This window comes from Bombus vosnesenskii, unplaced genomic scaffold (genome assembly GCF_011952255.1).
Source record: "Bombus vosnesenskii isolate JDL3184/JDL3185 unplaced genomic scaffold, Bvos_JDL3184-5_v1.1 scf7180000013263, whole genome shotgun sequence".
NCBI classification, from domain to species: Eukaryota; Metazoa; Arthropoda; class Insecta; order Hymenoptera; family Apidae; genus Bombus; species Bombus vosnesenskii.
In genome coordinates this window covers 111,376-137,615 of record NW_022882923.1, presented here as the reverse complement: position 1 = coordinate 137,615, position 26,240 = coordinate 111,376, and the positions used below count along the sequence as shown (strand labels likewise).

Below are 26,240 nucleotides of genomic sequence, written 5' to 3'. Positions count from 1 at the left end.
AGACTCCGGGTTATCAAAACAACCGCTTATCGACAAAAAGAGAAGGGGTATGATAAGCTTAAATACCAGTAAATATCACAAAAAATTGGAATTGAGTTTAACGTTCATACATGTTACAAAATAATTACAATGCTAGTTTGACACTAATATACAATGTTTTTTTAAAACCTGTAATAAAAATTCTCTTGCGTATATTCAGTTCTCTAACAGAAGTATGTTTCTTCAATAAAACTTCATGAAATAGATTGAATTAGAAAGTATAAATGTAACACTTAAAATATTTAAAAAAGAGTTTTATCCTATTTTACTAACATTAAAATAATGTTAGTAACATCACAAGGTGATACAGAATTGTAACATTAAGAAACATTCGTCTCTTTACATGTTATGATTTAAAAATGTTTGGTATATGCCACGAGGCACGGAAATTGATAAAAAATGTTGCTTTTTCAAAATTTCATTACTGAAATTTTGAAACTCATATTGAATATGTCATCGTAATGCATCTTCGCATTGAAATGCAACTGCTTCAGCCCGGTCGACAAAATTGATAACACCGTAGATCAGAAATTAACTGCAGCACTGATCTCGTCAAAGTCGGTTGATCCTATTAATACGTAATAAAGTCAGTAAGAAAATTATTTATTAACTTACTTACGAAATGATCTTTCTAGTTCTACTTACCGTAGACTTGTCAAAGTTTCCTAATAATGTAGCTTTTTGCATGTCATCTACACCCTCACAACTTGCCAAGAATGTTGGCAAAAAATGTCCGAAAAACCATGCTATATTAACTGAAGCTAAACTATGAATAGCAGTTGCAATCTCATCCGCCAATAAATTATGGGATCTAGAAATAAATGTTTAAGATATTTTATCACTTCAAGTGAAACAAATTGTAATTCAAGAATATCCCACTAACTGTTGAAATAGAACAGTGAATAACGCCATTAGAAATCTCTCGAGTAAATGAACTTTGAACACAGCTCGTTGATAAAGCCGCCATCGTACATTTAACTGTTCTAGACTTTGTAGACTTTGACGAAATATGTTAACATCCGGCTGAAGAAGAGCTTGGCCGAAAGCTTCTAAAATTGCAACTAATTCTTCCTTGTGTTCGACGGATTCCTCTTCATCAGTATGACCGAGGGTGCGTAGTATAGAAGTATTATAAAAATATTGCCATCGATGCATAAGTATACTAAAACAAATATTTAAATTTTATTATTGTTACATTAATGATTTAAATAGTCAAAATACAATTCGTATAGTACCTGTGGAAAAGTTTTAATAACACAAGTGTAGTATCTGGATATGCACTAAGATCATTCCCGACAGCAGGCCAGACTTGGCCTAAACATAAATTAGTCACTGAAGGAACAAATGCTTTAAATGCATTACTAGGTGCTGATACGACCAATATTAAGATTTCTAATAATTGATCTAATGCAGGTCCCGCGGATATATTTTCTCTGCAAATGCATCAAATATGAAAATAAAATTATATGATATAAATTAAATAAAATTATTAAAAATGAAATGATCTACCTAGTATAAATGTATAGCATTCTTTGAACTGCATTTTGAGTAAACTCAGGGCCTAGTTGCTGTTGTAGTACTGAAAACACTGAATGCAAAAAACTAAGCAGAATCTCACATACACTTTGACATCTTATCATATATGGCAATAATTCTAATGTTCGATTTATAGTTGATCCCAAGCACGAATGTAACATTTTTTTTATCGTTGTGGATGAGGCAGAACAGTCTTCTAATAATTGAGTTAATGGCACTACTGTCATTGAAATGGTAGATTCCGAAGGTGCAAGTTGTCCTTCTAAACCGAGAGGTATAGATAATGTCGATACCATCGTGCCTACATGGATTGAAATCATACATGTATTATTAAGATTTATTACTTAGTAAGCATTTAATTACTTACCCAACAATCTTTCTCGAATAGATCCATCACCATGTGGTAAGACAATTGCATTTACTAATGCCCTTCGTAGTACTTTTATTGTATCAGGTTTAAGGAATGGATATGTTACCATTGAAATTAACTTTCTAAACGTGGGTTCATCCCATAAAACAGGTTTCAACACAGCAGTGATACTTTGGAAAAGATGTGTGGCGGAATGAGTTAAATTCGCTGGTGGTGGATTGTCACAGAATGTTGTATAATCTAATGCTAAAATGCATGAATCAATACATCGTTGACATAGTGATTCTTTTGTCTTTTCTGGCCTGTTGGCTATCCAATGGCACCAAGCTTGGAGTGATGCTAACAACTGTGAATGACTGGTCAACAAAACGAAGCATTTTTATAAGCTGCATTATATTAAAAATTGCATAAAAATACTTTTCTTTATAAATATTACTTACACTTCTATAAGATCTATTACAATTGCAGCTGGTTGCAATGATGCTTTGTACAATTGGTTTGTTTTGGCAAATTTACAGGCATCTAATGTTTGAGACACTACTTCTTCAGCTAATGACTGGTCAATACTCTGATCATCACCTTATTTTTTATTAAACAATTATATTGTGCTAAATCATAATCATGATATTATTATATGTATAAGAACTAACTTACCGAGGAAAAGTGAATACAATCTAGCTAACGCTTGAGTAGTAGAAGCTAAATCTCGTAAATGCGCGTGTACATTTGATGCTTCTGATTCGTTTAACAAAATAACTTGATTGTTAGCAATAACAGCACCTAATTCTCCAAACATTATTAATCCTTCCCTCCAAGAACGATACTAAAAAGGTTTTACACAATTAAAAACTGTGAATTAAATGATATATATATCATTTAATTCATCATTTAATTATATAATATATATATATATATTATATAATTATATATATATAATTGATTAATTAAATGATATATATATATAATATATATTTAATATATATATAATATATAATAATTATATATATATATATAATTGATGAAATTTTGATGATATATATATATATATATATTTTGATTGATATATATATATATATATATGTATAATTGATGAAAATTTTACCAATAATGTAAAGATCGGAATCGGAGAAATATCTGCTATTTTTGCTAAACACTCTATATTACATCTTAAGAAATGCTGCCACTCTGTTTCTTCCTATAATAAAAATGTACAGATTAAAATAGATCTAAATTAAAAACAGGACAAATACGATGAAATTTTGTAGATTACATTTTCCTTACATTTTCGTCTAAGCTTTCTGTATCAAGATCTTTCAATGTGCGGGTATTGAGCTTAAAACTCATTTTTTGCAATACTCTCTCGGCAAGAGCTAATGATACTGGTGAGTACCGAGACTGAGTGCTTTCTAAAAGTGTAGTCCAAACATCTAAGCATCGTAGATATCCATTTACTGTTGAGCATTGCTGAAAGGTATGATGGCACAAGACTTCTAATAACGTATTTACTGGAAATTTCGGACACGATTCAACTCTCTTCAGATGATTTGTTACAAATAATTGTAAGAACTCTGTCAGCTTTTCCATATAACTAGAAATATAATAACTTTTTCACAAATGTAATGCCTTTAGTTACAAGAATTTGTCAGATGCTTCACACCATTCAATACCTTTCATTTATAGAATCCAAACGTTCCAAAAATTGAAATAATGTGACTCCATTTTGAAATATTTCTACTAATAATCTATCGGTTACGTCGGGAGAACATAACGGTCGATATAAAAGTTCATTTATCGTAGTCACAGCTTGTACGGCCATTTCAATCTGTTTGCCATTCTGTTGATAAAACATATGATTAATATATTTGCTAATTAAATTACAATATATTGTGATATTTGATACGCAATCCTACCATTGAATCGTGATACCTGGCACAGGTAAAGATAGCATCCAGTAAATTTGTAGAGATATGTTCTGATAATTCAATCCAACTGAAAAGATGTGCTAACACATCCAATGTTGCTATACACACTTCACTAGTTCCTGTGGCTAACCCTTCTACGTCTAGAATAGCTCTTGCAGGTGCTACTGTTTGACCGCTAGTGGGTGATGGAGGTGGTGTAACTGTTCCAGAACGACTTTGCAATTTTGTTGCTTCTTTTAGAAGTACTATAAATATTTTAGAATATTTTAACAAATATTTTAATAAATATTAAACAAAAATAATAATTACATAGCTTTTTTTAATGAAGATAGAAATAATGTAAGATATATGAACTATACCTGTAAGAGAATCCAAAGTCAGTGGTACTTGGGCACTAAGAAATCTAAATAACTCATTTTTCCTTTGTATTGGTAAATCTTCTCTTGGAGTGGCTAGTTCCTCCGAAGCTGTTCGCAAGTAAATGAGACCCAACAGTCTTGTATGCTTGTGACTTAATAACTATCAATGCATACAAGGAAATTAAAAGTTAGATCGAAACAATTAATTGAAAACCTAAGTTCAATGCTAAAATATATACAAACCTGTAAGATATTTGAATAAAAATCTGGATAGAAATGTGGCCAATCATGCCTAGCAATATCTACAACAAGTTTTACTACTTTGTTTCTTACAAAAGGAGCTACACCTCTTTCTAATGATAATGTATATAAAGTTGATCTTGTGAGAGCTCTGTCTTCCCATGGCAGTATTGGCCATCTTCTCCCAATTGTCGTCTACAATAATTTTCATTTCATAACTAATTTAATTTTTTATCCTTTTTTGAATTGTGAAAATTTTACTTTACAAACAATTAAAATGATGGAATTCAATTGTGTTAGTTCATACCTCTAATGTAGATAAAGCAAACATACTGACATAATGATTGTTAGTAGAAGACAAGAAATGTAAACACGGTCTCCAGGAATCAATTTGTCCTGCGAATTCCTGGAAACTTCTTTCAATTATACGTTTTCGTTCATTTGTTGTTTCTGGAGAGAAAAATTCAGTCATCAGATGCTCCAAATTCTGCAGAGCAACTGCATCATTGTCCTGTAAATGTAATATTTACTTTGTGTTTCAGTAATGAAACAAAATATCAAAATACCAAACAAAAACTATGCACAGTATTATATATGATAGAAATTGGAAATTATGAAAACAATCTTTTAATCAGAATTTTTTAAACTTTTCTTTATGAAAGTGGAAAACATTTCCAAAATATTCCTTAGTAATTTTCCTTTATTCAGTTTAATTTAATAATTAATGATAATTTTGACAAAGGAATCCATTCATTTCCTAAGTAGTAAATATTAAGAGATTTACGTGTTATCTTTAAAACCCATTAACGATATACCTGCATTTGTTTGTAAAATAATTCACATTGATTATCATTCATATAATTATTTAACGATAACGTATATTTTATTTTAAAACGTACATATTTATTTTAGGACATAATATAATACGCGTGTTTAATTACATCAAACGATAATTATTTCACGTACCATGATAGCTACAGTTAAAGAGCGTGTATTGCTATAAATGCCGTATATAAATACACAAATCACACAAGGTTAGGCTCTCACTTGTCAAACGTCATATTTGAACCAACAAAGTAATTAAATACTCGATCTCTCGATTCCTGCATGTAAGTACTTAGATACCACATGAATACATTTAGTATACTTATATTTCTGGCATATGTGTGTACGAATATAAGCCATCATATACCATTACTAGATGTATACCATTACTAGATGTATACCATTACTAGATGTAGCCAATAGTAGGAAAGAATGAAAAAAGCAATCGTTTTTATTGAAGATTCGTTTTAGAGCTTTGGTTCTTTATTTCAACCGCGAAAAATGAAGTACTTGTAATGTTACTTGAAATTTATACGATTTTTTTTATTTTATAGGATTATATACATATAGGTAAGTGTATAATTCTCTATCGTATTTCTCTCTAGTCTTTTCTCATCTATGCCGTGACTTCATATTTCTTTTCTATCTTATACATATTGCTGTTTTGTATGAATATTTATATATATCCGGTTAGAAACCGATATTCATTCTTTACTTAGTAAAAGAAAGATAGCTCAAACAATATCTCCGAAAAAGGAAGTATAAACATAGCCGAGATATGCATATCTATCGCATAAACAGATCTATTGCACAACGTATCACATAGTTGTGCAGTATGTAGTTGGTGAAATTGAAAAAATGACGTCTTTGATTAAATTATTAAGCAATAATAGCGATTAAAATAACTTTGTCGAGAATTGTTTTGAACCTTACACTGCAGGTCACCTCTGATATTTAAGATCATTTATAAAATATGTATTGCATTACGTGAGAAGTGAAATATAACATAAATAATATACGATTCTAGAACCTGTTTTCCGAATTGTATACTATACAAAATTTTGTTAAATTAAATGCAAGCAGATATTGATCTAATCTTTATCTTTACTTATGTAGAAAAATGTAAATTCGTGTCATATAATCCAAAGACTACGTAATTTCCGTCTCCATAACTTCTGACGTTAACGATTCAGAAGAATACTATCAGATTCTCATATAGAGATCATATAGATCATCATATAGAGATTCAGGAAATTTTAATATTTAATTAATATTCTATTTATTTATTTTAATTACTATCCAAGTATGTACGTATAAACATATATATGTACGTTTGTACGTACGTTTAGCGAAAATGTTATCTTATCATTTTTGTGTCTCACGCGACATTACCGACTCGGTGTTGAGAAAGACTATAGCGCCAGTGAAATGATGACGAACGATAAAATGTGTAATTACATCTAGCGACATTACAATATTCGATTATTATTGATATAATTTCGTGCCATCAACCTATAATCTATAAGATTTAACGTGACAGTAAGAAAAGAAGAAAAAGTGTCATCCAAAGTATCATCAACTAAAGATTGAAATCAACAGATTTTAGATTTATTTTTACATTGTCAAATATTTCTATGATTTCCGGTTGCACAGAAATGTAGAAATAGGGGAAACTGATAAAGTTGGAAACTCTGAAGGACAGGATAAACCTGAAATACAATACCTTTTTGTGCTTCACAATTTTGGAGATTTAGGTGAGTGATTGAGTATAATTATGGAATTTCAAATTAGTATCGTAAACGAAATAAAAAATTCTATATGTCTATAATAGTTGTCATCTTTATACACATTGAATGAATAAACAGTTTATTGAAATGATAATTCTGAGCAGAAGCTATTATACTCTTAATTTTTCAACGTGATCTGCCCGCGCTGTTTCATCTCCGAAATTATTAATAACGTGAACGTTATGCTTATCTCTTTTATTCTTGCTTCGATTACTTTGAATATTTGTCGAATTCAGTTCATCGTACTTTTTTTAAATTTTATCAAACAAAACAACATATGTAATTAAATTGATAATTTAACTAAAATAATCTTTAACATAACCTTATACATGAAAGTAAAACAGAGTTGCTCGCGTTGAAGCAAATTGGATTTAGTTTGAGAGATTTCGTAAATAACTGTTAACGATATATGCCTAAAATTGTTAAGTTGAAGAAATGCTGAATAATTTCAATTAAGTTGCCTCTATCATACATGAGATATAAAATTATTTAAGATTAAGAATGTTAAAGTTATAGAAAATTTTTAAGTTTAGTCACATCACCTTTATTTACGTGAATTTTGGTTATCCATCGATAGCTCAAACTGATTGCTTGTCAATATGAAAAAAAGCAAAAGAACTAAAAGGTATTTGATAGAAATAACTAGGATAGGGAGAAAACCATACTGCGCTACGCGGTTAATTTCCTTCATAGTCCGCTTTTAGATTGCGGCTAAAATTTGAATCAAGTTCAGTTTATACCTTGGGATATCCTCAACGTTCGCGGGAGAATTGATTTGTTATCATACGTGGTTTATTCTCTGGATAATATTAGTCGAATGTTCATTACCTAATGTGAGTGAAATATGACGTGCAGATAAATAAACAATATATAAATATATTGATATTAAAAGATTTATTAGTGTTATTATAAGGCTAGACTATTATTATTGGTAAAATACATACAAATGTTATAGGCTATTTTTCTCGAAAGTAAAGTTTCATATGATAAACTTAATTATTTTCTTAATTTAATTTTCTTTGAAATATAAGATTGGATCGCTATTCGTAATATAAGTACAAGTCAACCGTTTTATTTTGTTTCAAAAGTAAAGCTTTATACGATAAAAGGTTATTTTCTCATTTTAATTTGTTCTATAAAATCTCCATAAAAACTCTTGCACTACTCTTGTATAGTAATAAAGCAGTGATATTGAAATTTTATACTAAAGTGAAGAAAAGAATATTTTATATATTACATATATTATATATTTAATGAATATTTATATTCCAAAGGATATTTTTCTCTCTTTGTATATACTCCAAGATAAATAATATTGTAGAAGATAAATAGAAATCATTTATTAATTATTTATCAATTACTTATTAATTGTTTTTTTGTTTGCAAGTGAATATATGTTCATTTATCATGATTTTCTGTTATTAATTCGTATTATAATTTATATTATCGACAAATTTCGAAGTAATTATTTATTAGTAAACCGAAGTAAGCGAATGTTTTATTCATTTTCTTATTCATTCGTAAATTAATGCTGTTACGCAATACATGAGTTCTGAACGAAGATATCTATGTATGATCATTGAATAATAAATTCACTTTCCTTTCAATAATGTATAATAAGGTATATAAACATTTTAGAAATAAGATTGAAGTAATTTCAAGTAACTTAAAAAATTGAGTTTCATTAAATTTTAATTTTAGATAACTTAAAAACTTTAATTTTTTATTTTAAATAACATACAAATTTCTTTTATTTTGAAATACGATAGAAATCATTATAATTTTATTTATAATACCTATATAATTGTATTATTATTTAGAAATTCCACGAGAGTTCATTAGAAGGTTTATGAAATATAGAAATATACGTTAAAAAAATTGTGTATAAGGATACAAGCTGTTTTAAAAGGATGGGATATTTAGCATACGTATTAACGGCAGATGTAAAAGAAAGTAGAAACAAAAACTGAGATTTTATATGAATTTATAATTACTCTAACTGTAATTGCATACACTGTTGTGGGAGTGCAAACTTTTCGAGAAATTTTTGGGTCGAATGTAGAAGAGGAACATTTTGTAGCTATTTTCTCATTATTTTAAAAGTATATCGTTAAATGGAAAACGTATGTTAGGAGTATTATAAAACTTATGGATACCATCCAATGAAAATTGTAAAAAATATTCATACATGTCGACGATCCTTTTTGTACCATTCGGTAATTTTAGTTATAAATAAAGTTAGAAATTTCTCTGTCACGAAATATTCTCATTAAAAATATAGATTGAAATATGTCATATCGTATTAAAGAAGGGACTAAAAGTAATTATCAAAAGCATTTACAATTAAACGGTCAATAGTATACTAGCTTTTAAAACAAAACATGTTAAGTTTAGTTAAATATTCTCCAGTTTCAATTTCAACATCAAAATCTATTTTGAATATCCAAAACTATGAATATCGAAATTTGTCTTGTGATAATTCTAATGATGTTATTGTATTCTCATAAGTGCTTCTCGTTTACATTATACCGATTATGTAAACAGTGGAAAGCTTGAATTACTGGAATTTGAATTAAAGCATGCTCTAATTAGTGCTATTAAAATATACTCGCAGTTGATTAATCGATATAAATATTTTATTAATCTTCAAAATTGTTGCTAAGCTAAGAAAAATACGCGATTTTTATTTAAATTGAATTTTCAAGACACATATTGGCAAACAGTGGCATGCACATATTATCTGTGCAGATTATTCAGATAGCGAGTACATGTACAAAGGAAACCTTATCAGAGTTATATCCAAATATCGTCTACATCAGTGTGCTATTATTCGCCTAATCCTTGTCTCTGTAATACACACGTTCCTCTTGAAAATTGAGTTTCACACGTCGAACTAATTTAATCTTTTTATTCTTTAATTTTTCATTCTAAAGTTTGGTCAGCTGTATTTTCTGGGCAAACAGTTGAATCATTAACTATTATTCGCTTTTCAAATATAAAAAGTTCTTTAAAGGTCGTTGTAATTATTAATTCAGACGTAACTAATATTAAGAGATGGAAAGTAAAACTAACGTAGTTTTCTCATCTTCACTTTATTAAAAATCTTGAACTGAAATTAATAAAATTTATTAATTCATTACTTCATTCTATTGATTCTTTCTCAATTTTAGATGAAACAGATTTTAAATGGAACAATGTAGATGAGTAAATTAAATAAAATATGTATCGCCATAAAAGCAGGTGTAAAATTACGTTTTATAGCAAAAGTATTGACTTTGTGACCTACATATGGTGTCCTATATTGATTTAGGCATATGTCGATATATGTCAATACGATGAGTACTATAAGCTTCCAGAGCTTTTAACGTCTTTTTTTTTTTTAATACGTCGTATAATATCTAACACGTATAGTAAAGAATATTTAATTTATGTTTTAAAAGGGTAAAGTCAAAAAATGTCTCCTTTATATGTTTTTCTAACGTATTTTACTGTCAAAAATAAAACGAAGATCTCATATACGCATAAGCTATACATTTTTCGCTTTTTTAAAGACTGTTTTGCTACTCCCTATTAAAAAGTAGCAATGAAAATTCAAAATATAAAATAAATGATGGTTAATGGATTCATTTTTAATGCGATACAAGGCAAGAATATGTACATAAATAACGTATGCGTTTTCTACTGATTTACAGCAGTAAGCATAACGCATTAAGTGTATTGAATAATAAATAGACTCGCTGAATAAATCCGATAATACATTGATGTTACATTATATCTCATATTTCGAGATAATATCGATTATATAGCTTGTATTGGCGTACAATGTAAATTTCATTTATCTATTTTTGCCCTGTCCAGAGAAGAAAACAGAAAGCCATTGCCATTTTCCTCACATATTGTGCTTTTATTGTAACCTTTTAATACACCTTTTAAGAAGCTTTGTTTTATGAAAAACAAAAACTGTGTTTCATGAAATATAAAAATAACTATGATTTGCAGAAAGGAGATCAAATAAAATACATGTTTTAATTTAAAAAATTAGGAAATTTTTACACAAATACTTTGACAAAAAATAAAGAGTGGGTGATTATTCTCAAAGTTAGTTCCATATATTCGTTTTCTCCTCGATGAAAAAGTTGGCACGAACTTCTCGAATAACCTGATACAATTTCACTTTTTGTGGGAAATGAAAAAGAAGAAAAATTAGATTTAATAGTACTCCGATGTTCTTTATTTGTCACATAATTTATTTATTTCCAGAGCTCTTTTGCGCAATTTAGCTAATATTATTAATGAAATTTTACGAGTCATAAGGTCTCAAGTCACAACTTAGAAGTTAACGATATTAATACATGAATATGTATCTCGGTTACGCAGCAGTAACAAATCTGGTAATAAAATGAATAAAATTTCACAAGTAACTTTCACACATTATTGCAAGTTATTTATTTGTTCCGTTTAATATAAAATTATAAAATTGTAAAAGAGGCCTATAATATAGATAGAATCATAAAAGAAGAGTATATTACCTATGAATTGTTAAATTTTAATCAATTTACTAATAGTTGACAAATTATCGTGAAAGAGGGAAGCCAGAAAATTTAGTCATTAGAAAAATGACAAGGCGAAAGGTTAAAGACATCGAAACGCGTTATGACCTGTACAGATGGCAAAAGTCTTTACCGTCGGTTCGCATGAGCGGAATCTTTGATGCTCAGTTGACACGTAATTTCCTCGCCTTCTTCCTTCATTCTCGCCGCGCGAACCCGGGAAACGGAGTAAGTTTCGACGAAGAGATCCGATGCCGGGCATCTCGACGTTCAAACTTATTCCTTTCACCGTGAAATCGAATGATTCCTCTTGGATTTCATCTCAACGGTGACGACTCGAAGAGGAAACGACTGTCGTGACTCGAGCGATTCAACAGCCTAAGTGTCTACCAATAACAGCTGTATTACAAATTCTAAATTGTCACTATAAATCAAACTTGATGATCTTAGATAACCTAAAAATATTTTCGTGCAAATACGAGTTAAATTTTGATTTGTTTAGGGCCTTCAAATTAAATCACAGAGGGTTGACTATTTATTGGATTATATATTTGCTATTTATTAATGATATAGTATATGGTTGTTTATTTATCGGATTATATTGCATATATACAATGTATATTAACTGTACAGTTTATTTCATGATATAGATATGTAATGGCAATAGAGAAGCAAAAGTAAATTGATAGTCATTTGCACGAAAGACAAGTTTATATAGATAAATTTTATATATAATCGTCGAATTTCTTCAGATACATTGTATTATATTAACTTCTTATTATAATCCTTTATTCTGTGTAAGATGCAATGATCGTTACTCATAGTAAAATCGCGTCTCAGTTATAATCAATGTGAAACACTGTATCAAATGGAACACGTCCGTAACACGAAACACGATATGGGAGAGTCTGCTAATCGATGTCGGATTAATAGATTCGTGTTTCTCAAATGGACATACATGGCCATGGTATTATCTTCCTCGCAAAGGAGACCAGTATCCGCGGGGATAATCAATCGATGGTACCTAGATCTTGATCAAAACTGATGTTTGTAATGGGAGAAGACCAAAGTAGGAAATCTGTAAATTGCAAATGGGCCCTATGAAGCTGCTATAACTATAAATAATCCTTGCAACCGATGATTAGTTTCGAAAGAGGAGGTGCTCTAATAGTAAGCGCACCGCAACGTGCGGCTTATGATTATCTATAATTACAAAGGAAGAGTAGATCTGAAATTTCTTAATAAAACTCTGCAGATATTTAAAATTTTCATCTCTTCTCAGTCATAACGAATAATTAATAGATATATTTTTATAGCGTTTTACATTTTCTATGGTGATTTATTGAATTAAGTATATTGCAACAAAGAAAAGGATATAGTATTTTATATCATAAATTAGTTTACTTTCGGTACTTTTCTATTCGAAATGTTTTTCATCCCTATCGATTCATATTTTCCATATTTCTATAAATTTGTACGAATGTTAATTATACCTAACATCGCTGCATCATCTTTAGCATTAGTAAAATACGACCATCAAAATTTGTTTAAATGTACTATTGAACGAAACGATCTGATTAATCAAGTTATATAAAATTTTATTCGTAATCAATCAATGACATAATAATTATTTACCTGATTGCACGATAACGTGATCATGTCAACGTAGTATGAGACGCTGAGACACGTTCCGTTCTAATGAAATGATTACTATACAGAAGTGTTTATGTACGTTTACATCCAATTGTGTCTACGGCAACTGTTGTGTAAACATGTAAATAGCATACATTCAGGTGCATTCATATGAAGCTTATGTTAGTTCAGAAATCCTATAAGGGATGTATCGATATCTGTCACGCAGGGAGCAAATTGATTATGTTATACAAACATAACAGTTGATGAAAGCATGCTTCACAGCACCTACAATACTTTTCAAATACCGAGGAATACAATAAAATGATGCTGGTTTCAACTAGAATAATTATCTTGGATATTTTTACGCAAAGATTGTGTTCGTTTGATTACAAAATAAAAATTTTGTGGTAATTATGTACATAATAAATATAAGTCGATTTAAACTTGACTTCAATATTAACGAATCACGTACTTAATTATAATATCTTGTTGATAATTTTCATAATGAACAATTGAAAATCATGAACAATTTGATAACTCCGCAAGAAGATCGTAGTTTATTGATATTCAGTCATTAGTTTGCAATTAATTTACATATGTTAATAATATTCATTCACTGTTACGATAAATCAGAATGTAATTACGAGCGATAATTAACTTAATGGAACCTCAATTTAATTATAAAACAACAGATTTGAAAGAAGAATTAAATTGATTATATATAGCGGACTAAAAATTTAATCTCGGAGGAGCTACTTTTCTATTTCTTACCTTTTCTTGGAATTTAGAAATGGGTAACTATTTTCGTTGGTTATTACGTATTTCATATCATTTCATTAATTTGGTATAAATACTATTGACAAATATACTTACAGAACACAAATGTCAGACACTTTCCTGTTCCCTTCTTTCTCCGAAAGATTTAAGTTATTCTAGAATCATTTTTCTACCCCTCTTTTAGCTTCAATTTTCCTCCCGTCGTCGTTAGTGTTTCAAATTCGCCTGATTAGAGGAAGAAAATGGTCGTTTTAAGTTAATTGGATCATCCAGGCAAAGTGAGGTTCTGCAGTGACGCAATTTCACACTCGAGCCTCAACGATAATTAAACGGCCTATGCATGTAGTTGGGCTATGTCGATCTCTTCTTTCTTCGCTGATCTGCTAAACTACCATGACTAATATTATGAATTACTATATAAGACCATTCTTTCGGTTCCTCGTGAATTCGCATCTTTTTCATCCAGAAAATGCGATAATCAGTTTTTATAAAACAAACCCCATTTTGTTTCCGTATTGGGTTTTTGAAGAGGTACCGAACAGGCAATGAAATATTGAGTTACGTTAAAAGCTGTTCATAGAGTGAAAACGATGGAATATTTATTGGATTTGTACGAGAATAAAGTAATAGTCCCTTGCTTTGTACAATCATTTATTCTTTTATAGGTGCTCTTTTGTGAGAGATTTGAATAATGTAATTGTATACTATTTTAGTATATGCACTGGTATTCCTTCCAAGACGGATGTTTCTTTTAACAACGACGTTAATCATGATTGAAATCAATGACGCCAATAAAATAGTAACCCAGTAATGTTTCCAAATACTAATTTATAAAGCCTAAAATAAGGCTATCCAATTTTTTTACTATTTTCTTTCGTCAAGAAAATTTTTATTTTCAATAATAATATTTATTTAGTATTTATTTTAGCACAGTAATTATTGATTCGTTTCTCTTTTTAAATCTTTTTTGTCGAAACGCACAAATTCAAGAACACAATAGCAGTAATAGTAGAAGGATTGCACGCGTCAATAGCAGCCAATCCGTTAATAGATTAATAGTCTACGTTGCATGGGATATCGTGAATTGATAAAAGTTGATTAAAATAAATCACAGTGAGTATTTAATATTTATATTCATGGTATATTCGCGGTGCATGTGTACCAATTATGCATATACACAGCTATGCGCAAATATTAAGATATTTGCTGGCAGGTAATAGAAATTGAAGCCTTTTAACATTATATGTGCTTTATAATTTCAAACGTTAAACAACAAAATGAAAGAGTATTATTTCACTCACACCATGCATGCTTTATAATGTAAAATAATTGTAGTACGTTATCGTACCTACAGAAAAAAACCATGCTATAATGGACAGTGTTTTTACAAATACAAAGAATTATAAAGTTTTCGAATAAATGTAATCACTCTTATTTATATTCGACGGTGTATGTACATAGATAGAAAATTACGTCGAAAGGGAAGCTTAATTAATTCCGTTTATTACATTTACTTTCATGCCGAACTAACTTCCTTATCATAAAAGTTGGTTTCTCGGTGGTTCGTATTTATGGAATTATTTCAAAGCACGATTTGGGAATTAATGTCTTCAATGCTCTGTTAATTAACACTCTAGCTCAATTAACGAAAAAGTGTATTCGAGAATCGTTTCTTCCGCTCTTTATAATGACACGCTATTACACGAATCGAAGAACGTCTCTGGAAAACTTTTCTCGGCTCCTCGGTAAGCTGCAACCGCAATCCCGGTATCCTTTTTCCTCTTAATTAAATTTATTGGACTTCGAACTTTTCAATCGATTATTACATCAAACGTAATTACCTCACCTCCATTCAGAGTATTATCGACTATATTATATCTGAAAGAAACTGGGAATTCGGATTCTGCGATAGCTATTTCATTTGCTCGTTCAACGTTTCCTATTACAACTATATCGTTAGAAACATTTTTTTTATTTGTTTATGAAAGAACCAAAATTCGTAATTCTGATATTAACGAGATGATAAACTACGCTAGAAATTACGCTAATAATCAGAAAATGTATCTAGTACAACACTGAGGTAGATTCCAAATTTGTTGAAAAATGTAATATATGTAATATAATATAATAAATATATGTTTTAGTACAATAATTTTTTAGTACAATATCAAATCTATCTTCGTATATTCATACTTATCTATGCACGTGACGATTTTTCCATCGAACTTCGTTTAAAATCGTACAATATCCTTCGAATGAAAGTTTACTAGAATCACACAAAGTTCCTGAAATTGAAATTTGCTGGAATCCTAACAAAATATTCTTTACGTAAATACTTTCCTGAAAAATTAAATTTTATCAACAATAAGTAGAGATGCATATTTAGTGCACATTTAATTGGATATTACAATGAATCTGATATCTCCTGTTCTTTATAGTTTCGATTGAAACTAACAACGAGATTACGTGTCTCGTATCGCATTCGCGAATAGAATCTATCCAGAGCTTCGTCGTTGATAGACGAAGTTTATATTAGAAAAGTTTTTATGTTTTCTACTGGTTGTATAGGCCCATCCTTTTACCTCTGTACCTGTCCTCTCGCGTAACACGATTGAGTCTCGTGACCTATTCGTGTTATAAAAATATTCCATTTCCACCTAAGATGAAGCACAGCTTGTATTATTCCTTTTATGACAAATGGTGTAATTTTGATAACGCATAAATGGTATCTACAAATTCATTTTGTGTTCTATTTTAACTGGTTGACTGCGTTCCACGTGTATACACGTCAATCCAAAACTTTATTTCGGGGCGGTTGACGTGTAAAATAGAAAATTACCATTTACTATAAAAACTCAAAATTTTTGTGGAACTATTATCCCAATAAAACTATGATGTACTTAAAAAAAGAAAAGGTTTGTTTATTTGATTATTCCTTTTGGTATATCGGTTATACTTCATATAATATATTGCTTTTTACAAATTGAGTTGATTATATTCCCCAATGCATCGGCTATTCTCGAATTTGTTTTCTGCATTTTAGTCCGTATATCGGCTATTCCCCAAATTGTTTTGTGTACTCTGTTATTTTTTGACAATTTTAAAGTTTTTAATAACAATATCTTTTTTCAACAATGAATTGTGAATTTTTTACCGAGTGAAAATGTAATACTTCCTTGTTTCGCTTTATTTTCTTCGTAAAATTTTTAACAGGAGCATTTGCCCTGTGGCCGACGTATATACTCGTCATTGCTTGATTTTACCTGCGTATCCCGTAACGGATTTTTGAGATTAAACTCGGCAATTAAAAGGTTAATATCTTAATATTACAATCGAATAATACAGAATAGATAATTTAGTAACATAGAGCAGATAGTGCAGAAAATTATTATACAAAATTAGTATCAAATGGAAAATATAACAGTGTTTGAAGTATGTGATGTTCTCAAATTTCCGCTAAATGTAATAATGGATATATGTAAATTTTGTAGGAGCAAACGATTAAAATTTAAACTTTATTTCACAATTTCATTTTATTATATCGATAGAGCAATTCAATATCGAATCGCACAAAGGTGTAACGCAAATATATTAAATGCAATTAGCATTTTCGATGTTTACCTCATAAATATGTATTCACATTATTATATTGGAACAATGAATCGTTAAAATCTTGCGCAAGAACGTGACATAAATAATTTAATTAATTAATTATAATTGTTAATGAAGAGCAAAGCTAATTACACAAACATGCTGTTAGCACATTTCAAATAGAATTTTTTATAGCATATTCGAACAAAATGTTTGGGGTATAATAATAGTTACCTGTGCCATTTGTGATTATGGCAACTTAATTATATGATAATCTTTAAAATAAGTAAAATATTAGTAAAATATACAATACTAATGTACAAAAATTTTTGATAAAAGAATATAAAAATTTGTTTATTTTAAAGCTTGATTATCGTTAAGCTAAACTTATTTTTCAATTAAAAAAATATAAAAATTTATTCCTTTTAAAACTTTATGCAAGAAATACTGTAACATCTTGGAAAACTATAACAAAACTCTTAATCCCAAAAAATTCTAAAACTAACGTTCATTGGTCAAAAAATTACGTTAAATTTAAAAAAAAAGTTGCTTCAGTCCTAAGTCCCTCTATGCAGAAAAATCTTCTTTATTTTCCATCCTTAATGAGTATTTTCTCCGATTGCTTTTTTACATATGTACGTAATATGTATTGTTGTATCTACAATTTACTCAAGTGCTCAAGTTCAAAGCGTGGCAGCAAGTCGAAGTTTCGGTCATTACTTAAGTACAGGACATACCGGTAATTTACGATTGTCTGGCCGTGTGCGGTCGATCGTCCGTGAATTACATTTTGTATATGCGTACATCGTGCGGTCGCACACATGTGCAATTGTTGCTAAAGCATCCGTGACGTACAACGGTCAGGTCAAAGTTACTCCCAAACTCTCGTTAGGCAAGAAGAGAGAGAGAGAGAGAGAGAGAGATCGAGGGATTAACAAGACAACGGACAAACAGAGAGTATAGTTATGTAAAACATGACCAAACACTAAGATATAGAGCAAGGAGAGAAAAAAGGGAAGAAAAGAAGAGTGGGAATTTAAAGGAAAATGTAAAGTTGCAAAGAATGGAAAAGAGGAGAAGAATAATAGATATTCGCAAAAATCTTCGTACACCATATAAAAAGATTATTCTCATGAAAATAAAATGCTACGAAATTTCATTGCAAAGTTTGAATTATTTTATTATCTTTTCTGCTTAACTGCTTTCAATTGTTTGCTTAAGTAGAAATGGCTTTTTATAAGCTGTGCGAAGACTTTTGTGAATGATTAATATGTAATAACTAACGCTTAATCCAATCTGCCGGAAAAGTTATTCCTGCCTGTACAAAGTTAGACAAAGATACCTAAATTTAAATAATTTTCTTATGTTCGATGTTCAAAGGGTGATTAATAACAAATACTTCTAATTTACTAAAAATTTATTTCGTCACATATAAAAGTAATCCTTTACATGGCTTCGATATAACGTTCAGAAACTCATTCGTACATTTGAGCAAAGTTCTAATCGAGTGACAATTAAATTCGATTTCCCCAAGAGTAAACCAATTCGTTTCCATGAAATGTTTTCGTCATCGTGGTTAAGAAACTACGCAAGATTATATCTGTACGCCGTATTGTCGAATGGTTGCTTCTAACAAAATTGTCAAATTTATCCTCCATTTCTTTAGAAAAAATAATTTTTACCAGAGGTTTGTCCAGACAATTTTAAACCATTCTTATATCTAATTTTTCTTTTACACAACTTTCACATATCGTCGGGTAAGATTGATTCAAATAGTTACGTAAAATTATGGAAGATCTAAGGTCGCGCTGCGACTTTACAACTTATTCTGGTATCTTTACACGGACACTACGAATTTTCTTTAATTTCACCACCCTCCTTGTTAAAAGATTTATTCTTTTCTTTCTGTAATTTCGCTTATAAGTATGAAAGGTTACAGTCGACCAGGAATATCGCGCTTAGATTAATTATGTAAATGAAATCTTAAAATACTTTCTAGCTCAAGTCCACGAGCCAAAGGACAGACATATTTCATCTGAAACAGACATTAAAAAGTAGTTAGAATATTACGTGTTCATAAAAAATGTGTCTAAATGGGAACAGCGTAAAAATAATTAAATCAGATGAGACCTAGGTGTACCGTTTAAACGAGACATTCTGCATATTATATTGCACGAAATTATAATTCTCAAACTTATTTGCATAATCATTAGAGAAGGATTGAATATAAATATTTTATTATATTTACCTTTTTTAATTGTATTTCTATTTACATTTTGTAATTGGATGATATATATGTATATATAATGAGTACATATGCATTACTAAAAACAATTTCATTCACAACTCAAACATTACGATGAATACTAGCCTTAAGCAATTAAACTTCGGATCTCATCATAAAGTGAAAATGATTATTTTAGTACGTATATGCACAAGTGTACATAAATGTAACCACAGTCGTCTCATCGAAACGATCGCAATAGTTCGTTTGAAATTCAAACAAAACTGTGGCGAACTACCAATCTCCTTCGCAGAGACCAAACCTCATCCTCTTGCAAATACGCTGTTCGAACGTGTACGAGAATCTCTTGGCCAGATTAGAAAAGACTTTTTTCAACCAATATGTAGTTGGACGAGACGTGACAGCTTTTCTTTGTGCCGTATATGACGTCTCATCGCCCTTTTTCCTATCAATGACCAGTGATTGTTATTTTTCAAAAATATCGCTGAAATTTACATGCAGATATACCAATTGTTTGAGATTTCAGTTATTTTAAGAGAAACTTTTTCAAATAATTTTCTGTTCTACTACGTTACTATTTTTTTTTCTTTTTTTTTTTTTGTATTAAATCAGTCGTGAAAGTTTATTATCTGACGCATCGTGAACAAAAAATAATGGTCACGGGTAACAACATTTGTATTGCACTTTTATCAAATACAGAGGCAGTTACAGAGATATTCGTCAAGGGAGGGAAAGCTGTTCTCTGTTCTCTATACAGAGCATGTGCTGGAGTGATGTAATTTCTAGTCTAACATGGTGTAGCTAGTTCGTAAAATACACGAGTTTCGACATTGTACGCTCGCGTCCGTCTCGTAAATCTGTTAGCCCCAAGAAGTACGTAATTAGTTCTCACTGTATTAGAGCAATAAATTTAATGAAATGTACCGCATTGATAGAAAGTTTCCACTGAACTGAAAGATTTCTTCTTTCCAGTGGATTAACTCTTTCAGTAACATTAATGCAATTTTTCTACCACTTTTATTTCACAGTTTCTTATATGGTGCCATAAAAACTGTGTAAGGGTCGTAAATAGAATTATTCCTGACAGAAGACAGTAAATCTACTTCTTTCAATTGATAAAAATATAAAACGTAGAACAGGAAAAGAACTAAAATTAAAATTTTTAATTATTTTTTTGTATTAGTAATGTCAAAAACGTCTTTGATGTTCGTACTTGAAAATTTGAAAGAACAGCCTTATTTGAAAGAATTTGAAAGAATAGCTAGTTATGGTTTTTATTGTAACAAATATGATTCAGTTAAGATGTATAATTTCGTTAAGTTATTCAAGATTTATAAAATAGACAATTTAGAGATCGTATTAAATTAAAATATTTTCTAGTAAGTTTTTCAATCGGAATCTTTCTTAAACATAGAATTAAATTCCAATATTAATTAAATCCGTAATTTGGTAATTGTGTTGTGAGAAAATATATCTATATGGTGGATCAATCTTTTGAAAAATTTGTATTTCGTGCATGCAGAATCTTTTAATATAGTATCAAATACGTCTTCTATATATAGAATAGCTGGAAATTATTCTTTATCCTAATAAGATATAATGAAAAAGCACAAATGTTGTAATTTTTACAAGTTCGTATAGAATAATGTAATATCTCTTAAAGTTCAATTTAACGACAAAATATTTTACTAGATCGTAACATTAATTCGTACGAATGCTTTTAGTCAGTACAGTAAAATGTGATGTAAAAACACAAAAAACTGACTCCGTTGTTTAGTAGTACCTTTGAATCATCATCATCGCGAGAGTAGCTTCCTTCCACTATGTTTTTGCTTTCGTTCCTTCCAACTCGACCGGAAACCAGGTAATCGCTTTGATCCAGCTACCGCTTTTCGCTATGTAAATTTTTTTAAATCCGCTCATGTATGTTCCGTCTGATTCGACTGACTGAAACGCGAATGCGCGAAATTTCCCTTTCTCGGTTCTGTTACTATTGAAATATACTAACCTAGCTTTCAGCCATAGAAATCTTCGTAAAACACGCTTTCCCTTGGAAACCTTTGCTTTTATCACGTTGCTCTTCTATCTGTCTTTTATTTCGATTCATAGTATTAATAATTGCATGTGAAATGAAAGACAACGCACTAAATATGTTCCTTGTTATCTTTTATATGTTACACAGCAAAATTTTTCATTTATATGAGACATTTTTATCAAATCCATTTCACTATGTGTCTAAACAAATAAAATTGGTAATAACATAACACGAGTCGCGATATTTTAAGAAAAGAATTTATTTCATTCTAATACTAGAATGTATAATACTAATACTAATACTAGAGAGAAACTAGAAATAAAAAATAGAAATTTATTTATTTGGCTTTATTGGGTAGTTTGGAAAATATCAATTTGTGTTCTATGTTGTCTATGTTCTCAATAATAACTACCATATAATTTATGCAGAATAATACAAGTGGAGGTTTATATTCGAGTGAGCATAAATAAAGCGTAAAATATCAAGAACACTTAGTGAAATGATTTTATTAAAAGCAACTTTTAATATTGAAATTTCAACACTATCGCGTGTAAACCATTTTGTTTTGTCTTTTTTTTTTTTTTTTTTTTTTAGATATTTTGAATAACAATATCGAACGTGGGGATACATAAATGATTAAAATTTAGAAAATTCCAAGTTAATATTTCAACGGTGTTTTTCTTCCCCTTCTATTTTTAATTATCGATGTTTTTCTTTGTTGAATTGTGTGAAATAATTTCCGTTACCGCCAATGTACTTCTAAGTTACGTGGCACTTTGCCTGACGTACATCAAAATGTCTACCCCTGTTTAATCAATATATCAGCAACTAATTACAATAACTTCCTGGTCTCAGTGATTATTATTGTGTTATGTAAATTTAATCAACCGTAAAATAATTGAGGCGCTTCGTTGCGCAGCTTGTTACGGGGCTGGCCGACGCAAGATACCAATCGACCATAAATAAATTTCGCAATTCTAAATTAGTAATTCACGCGAATAACGACAGTCATAATCGGTATATCAATTTGAGTACAGTTCGTGCATTGATTTTATTCGATGAAACTTTATGCTCGTGTGCTGTAATAAAATATTACTTTCATGGAATAATTTATGAAAACATCAAATGTTTTATTTGTTCGTTAAAGATATTTATTCCTTATAAAATAAGTATTCGCGTTGAAAAATTTCGCAACGATAGATTCGTTTCCTCTTAGAGAACAAAACTTTTCAACGCATAACAATATACAACGAACCTTCCGTTATATTCTTCACTAACCACATCACAATAAATTATACAAGAATAAGTGAAAAGCTGAGATTTATCGGAAATTTGTTGCAATATATAAGAGTATATGGAAGTAATATATTATCCTAAAGCGGTGGTTCAACAATTCTCAAAATCCTCATTTAATTTTCAATCGAATATTATTTACGTGTATTTCATTCATTGATTATAAATGCGAAGTTAACGAAATTGCACTAACTCTTCCTCACGTATAAATCAATTACGTAAACGATTATGTGATGAACAATTACCTGATGAATTTTGGGACGATTATCGACACAACGTGCCTCACGTTCTGCTCCTAGTAACACAAGGCGCACAGAAGAAGATTAATATCGTACCACCGCCAAGGATTAAAGCGATCATGGCCAAGATCGTCCATACGGTAGAGGCTGCAGTCACACGGGCAGATAATAGTCTTTTGGCCGCTGGCAAGCCGACAACCTCGTCGGTACTCAAACCTAATCTCTTAGTCTTGCTGAGCAAGAACTTGAGACGCCGCGATGCCTTCTCACAGGACATCCTGGACGTCCTATTCTAATGTACTTTCCAAACTTTCTCAAATTATGTTCCCTCGATATTTATCATTATATTCAAGTCACACGATATTTTTTGCCATTCTTTACGTTTTCGTATTATTTGCTACTTTTTCTCTTTCCATAAAAAATAAATTTTTCTTTGTTGATATGAATTGTATTTTTTAAGATATTCCACAATGAATGTTCCCAGAGAGAGAATTATTACATGAGAATTTCAGTGGCTCGTTTCTTCAGAGATGATATAGCGATGATGTCCTCTTGCATCGTGTAGCTTTATTTCAATTAGTCTGTATTCAGTGTGACAATATAGAACATTGGATTTTCTTAAGATGATTCGAGGATGGTAACTGGCACAGTTTTATTTATGGACTCTTTCTAACAGAGACGTTCCAGAGCAACATTTATTATATCTTCCACGATTAATCCAAAGTATAGTTTACCACCTGACAATGATATATCAATCCCTGGCTACATGGAAAATGGATGGCATTGTGAACCTCCTTAATCCTTTGTAAAACGCTGCGAACAGAACAAAATGGAATTTTTTAGTAATTTCCATCACGAAGAATTGAATGATTAACGGACAAATACCACTCAGTTAAAGTAAAAAAAGGATTGAATATAAATTTCAAATGAATAAAAATCTGTCACCTGGCAAAATTGCGAACTTTGTAAAATCGATATTTACGAGCTTGTTTTTCATGGAAATATATAATTGCGTGTGAAGGTATTTTGATGAACGGATTGGTGTTTTTCTACATTTCTCGCATCTTTTGTTTCTGTCATAAGAGAAACGGCAGAACTTCCTTGGTTATCTGATATAATGTATAGTTCCCTCAGGTAGCGTCACACTGGTAGAGACATTTTTCCTATTCCTCGAAATAACGCTGGATGCTTTAGAGAGTTCATTTGACCGATCATGGTCTTTTGAACGTTTCCGCTCGCAATTCGAGAATAACGATGTTCCAGATTAGTTTTAGAAATTGCGAGGAATAAGCAGTCACAGAAAATGAGATCTCTAAGGATGAATTTAGAACAAAATTTGTTACAAAAGTTTTGCTAAAATTTACGAAAAATCTATTGATTCGAGAACGTTACAACTTGAATAATGAATAACAAGGATTACAATAGAAAGTATTTATTTCCGTGGTGGTATACACTATAAATATCGGAAAAATGTACAACTTGTCATCAGAAATATCTGCCAGTTACGATTTTGTGTTTCCCTATCAATTTTTATATACATATTATTTTTAGTATGTTCGATAAATATTTGACATAGATTTATTCGAATCTGAAGCTTGAACAATGAATATTGTTTCACATTTTTATCTCATATTTTTATATTAAGTAATTCCTCGTGAATTAAATAACGTTCTGCATAAAAATATCCAAATATTGCATTGCAGTTTAAAATAAATAAAATTGTTTATCTCTCCAATTGTTCTAAGCATTAACAAATTTGACAGTGTATACGTTGAAATGCAGTTTTGCACATTGGTTTCGTTTGTTTTTCAACGATTTTTTGAAATATCTTCCAGAGAAAATGCGTTCTGTACCGTTTGATTTTCTAGCTATACCTCCTTGTTATTCACTACGATGCTGAAACGCGATAAAAAAAAAAGGAGAGTCGCAATAAAAATAGAAAAAGAAATATTTCATACGTATTTCAGAATAAAACTTCAGGAATCTATAGATTTTATATTAATCGAGATAGAAATTAAGAAAATTGCTCAAATATAATTCGTACAGTTGTAGTTTGAACTGAAAATTGAAAAGTCGAAAGTTACGTTAAAAGCATTCAATGCAGCCACTTTCTTTATCAGTATGAGATAGTTGAACACGACAATACATTGATTTCCAGCATTTACGTTTAATCCGTGCCAAGTGTTCTCAGTCCGATCTCAATTCTCGTTTCTCAGTCTCTTTACCCGTAGGCTAATTACGTCACTTAATTATAGAGAGTTTTTGCAGTAGTCTGACGCGTCCACACCCTTTGAAAAGTAGTCAGCAGTGTAAGCGAATTTCAAAGGAGAATCAAGAAAGAGAAAATTAGGGAAGATAAAAAGGGAATTATAATCCCATCGATACGTATTTTGCCCGAGAATAAAGGACATCGATGCATTAAGCATGAAATGCGTTAATTCTTTTCCTGTACTTCGAACTTCCTGCTTCGTCATTCTAAAATTATTGAAATTTATTATGAATAAAAAGGAAATGTCTATGTCTATGTAAAGGATGTGCCTGATGCCGTATTCTTCTCGTAAAACTTTTAGTTAAAAGACTAATTATGTTATAATGCATTTTATGTATTCTTTAAATGTATCGATCTGTAAAAACGCATAAAATTAAATGATTAAAATGTTGAACTTAATAAAATTCTCTTTCTATAATATATTATATTATATATTTTATTCCTATATAATTATTTATCTTTATGTGTAAATAAAATATCATAGAAATTCAAAATTTCTTTGTATTTATTGTGTAACACAATGGCAAA

The 26,240-nt window shown here is 30.1% G+C and overlaps 2 protein-coding genes across 4 annotated transcripts; one reads left to right on the top strand and one right to left on the bottom strand.

The window, feature by feature from the left end:
* Positions 1 to 80: 80 nt before the first annotated feature.
* LOC117232639 (exportin-6-A) lies at positions 81 to 5,666 on the bottom strand. 3 transcript variants are annotated; one of them, XM_033492154.1, is made up of 16 exons: positions 5,433 to 5,666; positions 4,774 to 4,977; positions 4,470 to 4,661; positions 4,227 to 4,386; positions 3,856 to 4,112; positions 3,613 to 3,779; positions 3,227 to 3,533; positions 3,048 to 3,140; positions 2,600 to 2,768; positions 2,386 to 2,524; positions 1,943 to 2,301; positions 1,549 to 1,876; positions 1,275 to 1,472; positions 923 to 1,201; positions 685 to 850; positions 81 to 607 (listed from the first exon to the last, which is right to left on the bottom strand). In XM_033492154.1, exons 1-16 carry the CDS (start codon positions 5,433 to 5,435, stop codon positions 530 to 532), a joined length of 3,099 nt encoding a protein of 1,032 aa, XP_033348045.1. In that variant the 5' UTR covers positions 5,436 to 5,666; the 3' UTR covers positions 81 to 529. The 3 variants fall into 3 exon arrangements, with proteins under 3 accessions (XP_033348045.1, XP_033348043.1, XP_033348054.1); XM_033492152.1 differs by lacking the exon at positions 5,433 to 5,666 and adding an exon at positions 5,282 to 5,302; XM_033492163.1 differs by lacking the exon at positions 4,774 to 4,977.
* A 17,761-nt stretch (positions 5,667 to 23,427) lies between these two features.
* LOC117234423 lies at positions 23,428 to 24,054 on the top strand (the record flags this gene model as incomplete). The annotated part of the gene is made up of 1 exon (XM_033495595.1): positions 23,428 to 24,054. A coding segment is annotated over one exon (312 nt), but the record flags the coding sequence as incomplete, so codon positions are not given.
* Between the last annotated feature and the right edge of the window lie 2,186 nt (positions 24,055 to 26,240).

Coding starts and splice junctions, on each gene's coding strand:
- LOC117232639 (XM_033492152.1), bottom strand. Junction 2,525..2,599: donor ATTGTATTCACTTTTCCTCG/GTAAGTTAGTTC, acceptor ATAAAAAATAAG/GTGATGATCAGAGTATTGAC. Junction 1,877..1,942: donor TATTCGAGAAAGATTGTTGG/GTAAGTAATTAA, acceptor CAATCCATGTAG/GCACGATGGTATCGACATTA.